This window comes from Ruditapes philippinarum, unplaced genomic scaffold (genome assembly GCF_026571515.1).
Source record: "Ruditapes philippinarum isolate M1 unplaced genomic scaffold, ASM2657151v2 ctg2328_1_1_1_1, whole genome shotgun sequence".
Classification (NCBI taxonomy): Eukaryota; Metazoa; Mollusca; class Bivalvia; order Venerida; family Veneridae; genus Ruditapes; species Ruditapes philippinarum.
Genome location: NW_026856099.1, coordinates 120,356 through 130,380, shown reverse-complemented (window position 1 = coordinate 130,380; position 10,025 = coordinate 120,356). Strand labels below are relative to the sequence as shown.

At 35.2% G+C, this 10,025-nt stretch overlaps 1 protein-coding gene across 1 annotated transcript; it reads left to right on the top strand.

Moving 5' to 3' along the window:
- Positions 1 to 8,414: 8,414 nt before the first annotated feature.
- Positions 8,415 to 9,526, top strand: LOC132745398 (uncharacterized). The gene is made up of 3 exons (XM_060734311.1): positions 8,415 to 8,543; positions 8,781 to 8,910; positions 9,029 to 9,526. Exons 1-3 carry the CDS (start codon positions 8,479 to 8,481, stop codon positions 9,524 to 9,526), a joined length of 693 nt encoding a protein of 230 aa, XP_060590294.1. The 5' UTR covers positions 8,415 to 8,478.
- The last annotated feature ends 499 nt before the right edge of the window (positions 9,527 to 10,025 follow it).

Below are 10,025 nucleotides of genomic sequence, written 5' to 3'. Positions count from 1 at the left end.
GCGTGGGTTCGAATCCCAGCGGGGGACGCGATTTGTCAGTTTGGCACGGAGGGGTAGGGGTCTGGTACTGGTTATTTCCAGGAAAGATGTTTAGGAAACTGACCGCCCAATAACTGAAAAATTGTTGAAAGGGCGTAAAAACAAACAACAACAACTATTCGTATTATAGTTATTAGAGATTGAATAAAAGTATTGTATATTTTGATTAACTTATGAACAATGCTGTTCACATCAATTTACTTCTGTGCGTATCTCATGATACTATTAAAGTCTGTCAACATTGAATTGTCACTCGATAACTATTCGGTAAACTTTGTAAACCTTTAACGATATTCAAACACCGTTACCATAAAAAAAATACAGGTTGTATACAAGTTATTATAGTTATAGACAATTTTAGGGTGAATGTCATAACAAACTTACAGCAAATGTCACTGTCAATATGACCTTGGAGATGTGCCGATATGGAATAAAGTTTCCTTTTAAAAGGAAAGGCTTGCACAGTTGTGCCTTCATCCCAACATATTTATTTGTTTTTATTTTTGTAAAAACGAATATTTTTGTCAAAACGATTTGAAATCTATTCTCTATTGTATAAAACTATTAAAGAAAATAATCAATCGTAAAAATACTAACGTGAAGATCTATCATACTGAAAGGAAACAAGTGTGCACATTTCATTTAATTAATAAGCATGTTCCCAGATACGATGCGCTATCTATAAATCATCACGTGGTAAGGTTAATGATATGCATGGGCTATTTTTAGATTACCTCACCAATTTCAGTAGATCTAAATATAACTCGATCATGCACTGTGTGATTTGGACCACCCTTTGAAGACGGAATACTACTACAGTCAACATCCTCTATTGTGTTAAACTAATACAGACAAAAAACAATTATAAAAGAAACTAACTTTGGCGTCTTGAAAAAGAATTGAAACGGAACAATTTCGTTTATAATTTATTACGGTTTAAATCAATAAATCAAGTAAAAATACGAATCCTATTTATATAAACAAACTGGGATTACCGAAGTAACTAAAATAGCTTAGATTTCCGTAATATTACTTCCGTCTGATTCCGCAGTATGACGGAATCGCCCGAATTGTCACGATTGTAATCGGAAGTACATCGGCTATTATCATTAATCCGAAGAGTGACGGAAAAGGCCGAAAAGTTGCGATTGGCACGATTTCAGCTGGTTTCCCGTTCAATCATGCACTTATAAATGTAAGCAGAAAACCACCTAACCGGAACAGGTTTTCCAAATGAAATGGCCAAAAATATCGGACCATACCAAAGCTTTGGTGTCATTTAAACTAGACAGAGTGGTTGCACATAATTGTACTTTTTAATTATGCTACATGTTGTATGAAAATGATTTTCTCAGATAAGTTATACGTTACAAATTATATTATTTCTAGCTAGTACATACATGTTTATCAAATATGTGCTCTGTATTTTACAGGAGCTGTCAAAAGGAACTTCCCAGAGTCAAGTTCCCATGACACCGAATTTTTTATTAAGGACTGGCTCCGCAATGCTTCAGACAGGGATGGTGAAAGAAAGAAGCGGATGAAAGGAGCAAATAATGACTCGGAGCACGTGGAATAATTTTCTGATTTATGAACTTGACAGCAATATGACAATATTTTTCATCAGTGATTCAGCTATAGCCCGTCAAGCAGTTCCTGATCATAGGGAATTCTGGATCACATCCTTCAGGATTTAGCGTTTGAATTACATTCCATTGATAACTTGTCATTCAAATAAGAAGAAATTCATATTGTATTCATTCAAATTAAAATGATAAACAATAGTAGTATATGTATTTTTAAACAATGTTTACGTAATAATATAACACTTGAATTTGTACACACTTGAGTTAAATATGAAAGATTTCTAACCCTTGGTTGGTATGTGTGTTAAACATGTTTTACATACATGTACAATTTTTAATTTGGTAAATTTAGTTGTTACTGTTCCCATTTGTTTCCTTTTATTGTTTTTTTTGTGCCAAATTCTGTTGCATAATAGTCAAAAATGCTCATACACTAGTCGAATCAACTTGCATTGTTTTTAGTCTTAAGTATATTTTTGTATTGTTACTTCTGTGTATTTATAATTTATTCTGATAGTCAATTCATATATGAATTTATACTATACAGTATACATGAATTGTTGTGCACCGTCTTTTGACAGCTCTAGTTTATAAATGACCATTCAAAGAATAAGTGCCAGGTCAGTATTTAAGCTAGTCATTTGTTTTTGTTTTATTTTTGAACGTGTTAAACATGTTTTACATACATGTACAATTTTTAATTTGGTAAATTTAGTTGTTACTGTTCCCATTTGTTTCCTTTTATTGTTTTTTTTGTGCCAAATTCTGTTGCATAATAGTCAAAAATGCTCATACACTAGTCGAATCAACTTGCATTGTTTTTAGTCTTAAGTACATTTTTGTATTGTTACTTCTGTGTATTTATAATTTATTCTGATAGTCAATTCATATATATGAATTTATACTATACAGTATACATGAATTGTTGTGCACCGTCTTTTGACAGCTCTAGTTTATAAATGACCATTCAAAGAATAAGTGCCAGGTCAGTATTTAAGCTAGTCATTTGTTTTTGTTTTATTTTTGAACGATTCCAGTATGCCAAATTGATCAGTATTACTATTGTTACAGATGATTTTACGATTTTCTTGGATGAATAAATATATGTGAAGTGTACGGATTTTATATTTTTTTTCTTTTGGATATTAAAGCTGTAATGTTTCAGGTATGGCCAGTATAAAATATGCCGATACTGGATCGATAGTGGACCGATGAAGTCTTAACACCGATATCGGACCGATCAAATGCCGATGGACAAAATGATACTGGGCCGATATCGTTAACGACCGATATGGAGGACATATCGGATAGATATCGGACCGATTACGGTGTGCTGGCTGGGTAAGTGTGACCTTGACCTTTGACCTAGAGACCTAGTTCATGTGCGTGACATGGCTTCTCATAATGGTGAACATTTCTATGAAATTTCATTAAAATCCCTCCATGCGTGTAGGAGATATGCTCCGGACACAATCTGGACATTTCATCATCTTTAGTGACCTTGACCTTGTATATATTGACCTAAATTATATGTATCACAGCCATAGTCTTCATAATGACCATTTGTGTTACAATCCCTCAATAAATGATGACTAAATGGTTCATATACACATCCTCATATTTTTATCTGAACTTTGACCTCTATGTGTGACCTTGACCTTGGCCGCAAGGACCTGAATCTTGCGCGCGACACTCCGCCTCACAATGGTGAACATTTGTGCCAAGTAATATTGAAATCCCTCTATACATGTGGAAGTTTTGCTCCGGACAAGCATTTTTCAATGAGCTCTAAGTGTGACCTTGACCTTTGACCTGGTTCATGTGCGCGACACTGCTCCTCATAGTGGTGAACATTTCTATGAAGTTTCATTAAAATCCCTCCATACATGTAGGAGATATGCTCCGGACAAAATTGGACGCCGAACGCCCGCCCGCCCGCCAGGGGCGTTCCCATAATAATTCAAACGGGCGTCCGTTTTTCAAACGGGCGTATAAAAAATACTTGGATGTTGCACAATTGCAACAAACGGATTGAGACACTGATATGGGATTTAATATGAGTAATTATAAACTCCGAGGCAGGATCGAGCTCCACCTCATTTTCTCCTGTCTAAGCTTATCTTGATCAAAAACATTTTAGCAAGATTTTGCTTAAGCTATGCTGTTCATTTTATATTTTTACTCATGCGATACGCCCCTGTTTGTTTATCCTGATTCTCATGCTCAGTTATTTCTGGATCTGAATTGTTAAAAACCACACATTTTCTTCCGATATATCTAATGAAAGACATTGTTCTTATATTTCGTACCAGCTGAATGTGTCGCTGTTACAATTATCATTATTATTCATTTTATATACATTTAATATATGTGGTATTATAATTCATGTAGTAATTAAAGAAATATAAGTCTTTTATAATTCTTTTTAGAATGGTCATTTAAGTTTTATAATTATATTATTTGTTTTATTTTGTTAACATGTATACATTGCCGTAATGTATGTATTAAGTGAATGAGACTGAAATAAACAAACAAATAAATTCTTGTAAATAAAGTTCTCATATTGATATCCCTAAAAATGATAATGAACAGTTCCGAAAATGGAAGGTGGATTATTCCATTTAAGAAATTCAGCAGATTAAAGGTTAATTAATCAAGTTGTGTTTATAAGTTTTTATTTCCTTGTCATTAAATTTTAAATGCGCCTAGCTTGAATTTGAATAGTTAATGTGGTTGACTGATGTTTTGTACATTTTATTCGCTTCAAATTTCTTTTTGCACAAAATTTACAAAATTTTTCACTAATGAGAGGTACATAAACCAAACAAGTGTTTTGCTTGGTGTAAACAATGCTTTCTATGACCTTTATCACTTTCCTCATTATTTACAGAGGACACGTGTGCTTTTTTGTTTGTTAAACAAACGATAAAGGTTCATTTGTAGTCTAGCTCTCATTATACAATGTCGTCGGCTATAAAATTTGAAACTTTGGAGGCGGTCAAAGCCGCCACAGAGAAAGCCGAAAGCGAAAAAATGGCTTTCACAACCAGTGAACTTACACTGAAGTTTGAGCTGCCACAGGAGGCAGAAATTATCAGGAAGTGGTGCAAAAGCAAAGGAGTAAAATATTCCTCAGAATAAGGTAAGATAATTAACTTTAGTTATTTTATTTTGCTTTTTTTTATTTATTTTCTCCGTTTCTAACAATTTTCCTTTATATTGAAACGTAGGATCTATTGACTCAAAATATCTAATCAGTGTTGTTTCTTAATGTAAGATGACATGCCTTACATGCATATTTGTATTGTTTGTTAAGGTTCATTTAAATAAGTGCTCACACAATTTAAACAAGAGGGCCATGATGGCCCTGGGGTCGCTCACCTGTACATAAGCCCCCAGGGCCAGTTTAAACCAAAGGGCTTTTATTTGAACAAACTTGGAAGACACCCATTAGAAGATGTTTCATGATGTTAAGTTTTTACTAGACACAAATAATGAAAAACAATGACTTTTGCCCCCCCTCCCCCTGGCAGGGCCAATTTTAACCCAAGGGCTTTTATTTGAACAAACTTGGTAGAAACCCATTAGAACATGTTTCATGCTAAATATCTTAGCTCTTTTGGTTCTTTAAAAGAAGATTTTTAAGTTTTTAATTACTATATGCAATATAGGGAAAATCAATGACCCCCTAGGGCAGGGCCAATTTTGACCCAAGGGCTTTTATTTGAACAAACTTGGTAAACATCCATTAGAACATGTTTCATGCTTAATATCTTAGCTCTAGCTCTTAGGGTTCTTTAATAGAAGATTTTTAAGTTTTTACTCTATATGTATATAGGGAAAATCAATGACCCCTGGGGCGGGGCCAATTTTGACCCCAGGGCTTTTATTTGAACAAACTTGGTAGACACCAATTAGAAGATGTGTCATGTTAAATATCTTAGCTCTAGCTCTTTGGGTTCTTAATTAGAATTTTTTTTAAGTTTTTACAACATGTATATAGGGAAAATCAATGACCCCTGGGGCTGGGCCAATTTTGACCCCAGGGCTTTTATTTGAACAAACTTGGTAGACACTCATTAGAAGATGTTTAATGCTAAATATCTTAGCTCTAGCTCTTTGGGTTCTTTAAAAGAATTTTTTTTAAGTTTTTACTATAAGCATATAGGGAAAATCAAAGACCCCCTGGGGCGGGGCCAATTTTGACCCCAGGGCTTTTATTTGAACAAACTTGGTAGACACCCATTAGAAGATGTTTCATGCTAAATATCTTAGCTCTAGCTCTGGGTTTTTTAGAAGAAGATTTTTTTAAGTTTTTACTATATGCATATAGGGAAAATCAATGACCCCCTGGGGTGGGGCCAATTTTGACCCCAGGGCTTTGATTTGAACAATCGTGATAGACACTCATTAAAAGATGTTTCATGCTTAATATCTTAGGTCTAGCTCTTTGGGTTCTTTAAAAGAAGATTTTTAAGTTTTTAATTACCATGTGCATTATATAGGGAAAATCAATGACCCCCTAGGGCAGGGCCAATTTTGACCCAAGGGCTTTTATTTGAACAAACTTGGTAAACATCCATTAGAACATGTTTCATGCTAAATATCTTAGCTCTAGCTCTTAGGGTTCTTTAATAGAAGATTTTTAAGTTTTTACTCTATATGTATATAGGAAAAATCAATGACCCCTGGGGCGGGGCCAATTTTGACCCCAGGGCTTTTATTTGAACAAATTTGGTAGACACCAATTAGAAGATGTGCCATGCTAAATATCTTAGTTCTAGCTCTTTGGGTTTTTTAAAAGAAGATTTTTAAGTTTTTACTCTATATGTATATAGGGAAAATCAATGACCCCTGGGACTGGGCCAATTTTGACCCCAGGGCTTTTATTTGAACAAACTTGGTAGACACTCATTAGAAGATGTTTCATGCTAAATATCTTAGCTCTAGCTCTTTGGGTTCTTTAAAAGAATTTTTTTAAAGTTTTTACTATAAGCATATAGGGAAAATCAAAGACCCCCTTGGGCGGGGCCAATTTTGACGCCAGGGCTTTTATTTGAACAAACTTGGTAGACACCCAATAGAAGACGTTTCATGCTAAATATCTTAGCTCTAGCTCTTTGGGTTCTTAATTAGAATATCTAAGCTCTAACTCTTAGGGTTTTTTAAAAGAAGATATTTAAAGTTTTCTCTTTCGGTTGCCATGGCAACCAGAGTTCTGCATGGAATTAAATTCTTTGAACAATTTTTAAAGGTGACCACCAAAGGAACATTCCTGTGAAGTTTGGATGAAATTGGCTTAGTGGTTTATGAGGAGATGTCATTTAAAGTAAAAGTTTACGGACGACGGACGGACCGACGCCGGACGAAAAGCGATCACAAAAGCTCACCCTGTCACTTTGTGACAGGTGAGCTAAAAAATCATACTTTCTTCACCGGAATCAGAGGCGCGGAAAACTCTGCTGATAGAACTTGAAAACAGAGGAAACTTTGAACATAATGTAAAAGTAGGTGTTTTTTACCTTGAGCCAATACTTGACGTTTTTCCAGATATTCTAAAAAGCTACCGCTAATATTTAAATTTTGTTCTTTTACTTTACAGGTAATCGAAAACGGTGAGGGACAATTGGTTGTCGCAAGAAGACCCAACATCAAACAGAGAGACAAATATGTTGCATCAGACTTTTTGCCATGTGAATATTGCTTTGGATTCTATGTAAGAGAAACCCTATGGCTTCATATCAATAATTGTCGATTAAAACCAAAGCAAAAACAGCCTTTTATGAAGAATTATTGCCGTGATGCAAAAATGATGCTTTCTCCATTTCTAAAGAAGCTTAACGAAGAAGACGCTTCGTTGGAAGCATTTTTTGCCAGGATGAAAGAAACAAAAGCAAATCCAGGAATCCCAATCCTTTGTAAAAATGATCAACTTATACAAGAATTTGCCAAGTCTATGATTCATCGCTTAGGGGAAGAAAGTGAACAAAGAGTGAAGGACCTAAAAAATATAGATAATGCAAGAACAAATTAGTTAGAACCGTAGGGAGGCTACTGAAAAGGTTGCATCAGGATACTGAAGTCCTAAGTCCTCTATCAGAATTCATAAATGGGAGAAATTTTTTGAAAGTAGTTGACGCTAGTAAAAGTCTAGCGTTAGAATGCGATTCTCCACAGTTAGCCCTTGCACTTGGCCACTACTTTAAACATATAGCGTTGCTAAAAGGAAGTATTGGAATTCAGGAGGAAAATACCCAAATTATAAACAAAGCGCGTGATTTTAAAGAATTATACAGCGCTCATTGGAATAACAGAGTCTCGCCTGTAGCAAAAAGAAGGCAAGATGAGACATATCAACAAGCCAGCAAGAATTCCATTGACATCAGACCTTATTAAGGTTAAAGAATGGATGGAAAAAGAGTTGAAGCTGATAACAAATATTCAGAATCCAACAAGAAGCGAGTGGGAAAGAGCAGCACGAATGACGATTGTAAGGATCGCGATGTTCAACAAACGGAGAATTGCAGAAGTTTCTGAAATGAAAGTGTCCGACTTTCTGCAGGCGGAACAAAACGACGAAGTGGACAGTGAGATATAAAACTCTCTGGATATGTCGGAGAAGATTCTCTCAAAACGGTTTGTCACTAGTACTTTTTTATTTCAGTAAACGAAAAATCTGACATCTAAATATTTATCAAATAATTTAATGAGAAAGTCCCCCCCCCAACAAGTTAGTGCTTAAATTTAAATACTATTTTGTGCAATGACAACATGTCTATTTCAGAATGAAAGTGAAGTGCGTGGCAAGTCTACCAGAGGTCTCCGGAAAGTTTGTGTACTTCTAACACCAGACATGATTGATGCATTGAAATACCTACAGAGGACTCGGAATAGTACCAATGAATTTTTGTTCTGCAGGTAATTGTTAATTGCAAAATTATGATGTGTTGTATCATTAAAATGATAAAATTCTACGCTTTTGTTACTCTATTGTTAAATGTATACATATAATATGCATTGAAGAATGTATCACTGATTTTGAATATAGCAGAGAGAAAGATGAAACTAGCATATGTTGATATAAACGTAATTTTCTTTAAATCCTTATTTCGATAAGAACATATTCCTGATTTTATAAACTGTTATTCCTCTAAGGCAAAGCGACAACACCCCAATTGATGGCTGCACTGCAATGAGAATAATCGCAAAGGAATGTCCAGGATTACAGGAACCAAGTAGAATACGAACAAGAGAAATGCGAAGGTATCTGGCGACAACAACACAGGTAAGTGATGTTATGAAACTATCGCGTTTTATAACAATAAAATATAACTGCTAAGCACAAATTACAATTATTAATAAGGAGGTAAAAAGTTGTAACTGTTCTTTTAATGTTGGAACAGATTCTCGATATGTCAGGGGCAGAATTAAAAATGGTTGCCGATCACATGGGACACAATGTCAACATTCACACAGATGTGTATCGTCTTCAAAGTTCTATCATCGAGAAAACTAAAGTGGCACATGTGCTTATGGCGATGGAAAATGGGAAAATCAGCAAATATCAAGGACAAAATCTTCAAGACATTTCACTTGAAGGTAATGTGTTACAAAATAACAAATGTATTACACGGCTCATAAAATCAAATCAAATCTACAATACCTTCAAAGTATCTGCATGTAAACAGGTGGTGGAGTCACGCGGTGGAGTCACGTGGTGGAATCACGTGGTGGAGTCACATGGTGGAGTCACGTGGTGGTGTCACGTGGTGGAGTCACGTGTTGGAGTCATCTGGTGGTGTCACATGGTGGAGTCACATGGTGAAGTCACGTGGTGGAGTTTACTTGGTGGTGTCACGTGGTGGTGTCATGAGGTGGAGTCACGTCCAGTCACATGGTGAAGTCATGTGCTGGTGAAGTCATGTGCTGGTGGTGTCACGTGCTGGTGACAAGGTCTTGTTCTTAAGTATGTATGTTCTGTTATAGATGAAGTTGATCCCTTCAATAATAGCAAAGTTACAGCCAGTTACAGCAAAAACAATGAAAAGGTCAAGGTCATTAATGAGTGAAGGTCAAGGTCTGTCTGTTTATTTTTAAGTGTTATCCTTGAAGATTATTGTGTTCAAGTTTGAAGACAATCCATTCAAAAATAACAAAGTTATAGCTAATAATAGCCAAAAAAATGAAAACTTCAATAATTTGGCCTTCATATTCAAGGTCATTTATGAGTGAAGGTCAAGGTCTGTCTGGTTATTTTTAAGGGATATCCTTGAAGATTATAATGTTCAAGTTTGAAGACAATCCATTCAAAAATAACAGTTACAGCCAATAACAGCATGAACAAGCAAAATTTGGACATTTAACCTTGAAGGTCAATGTTATTTATGGATGAAGGTCAAG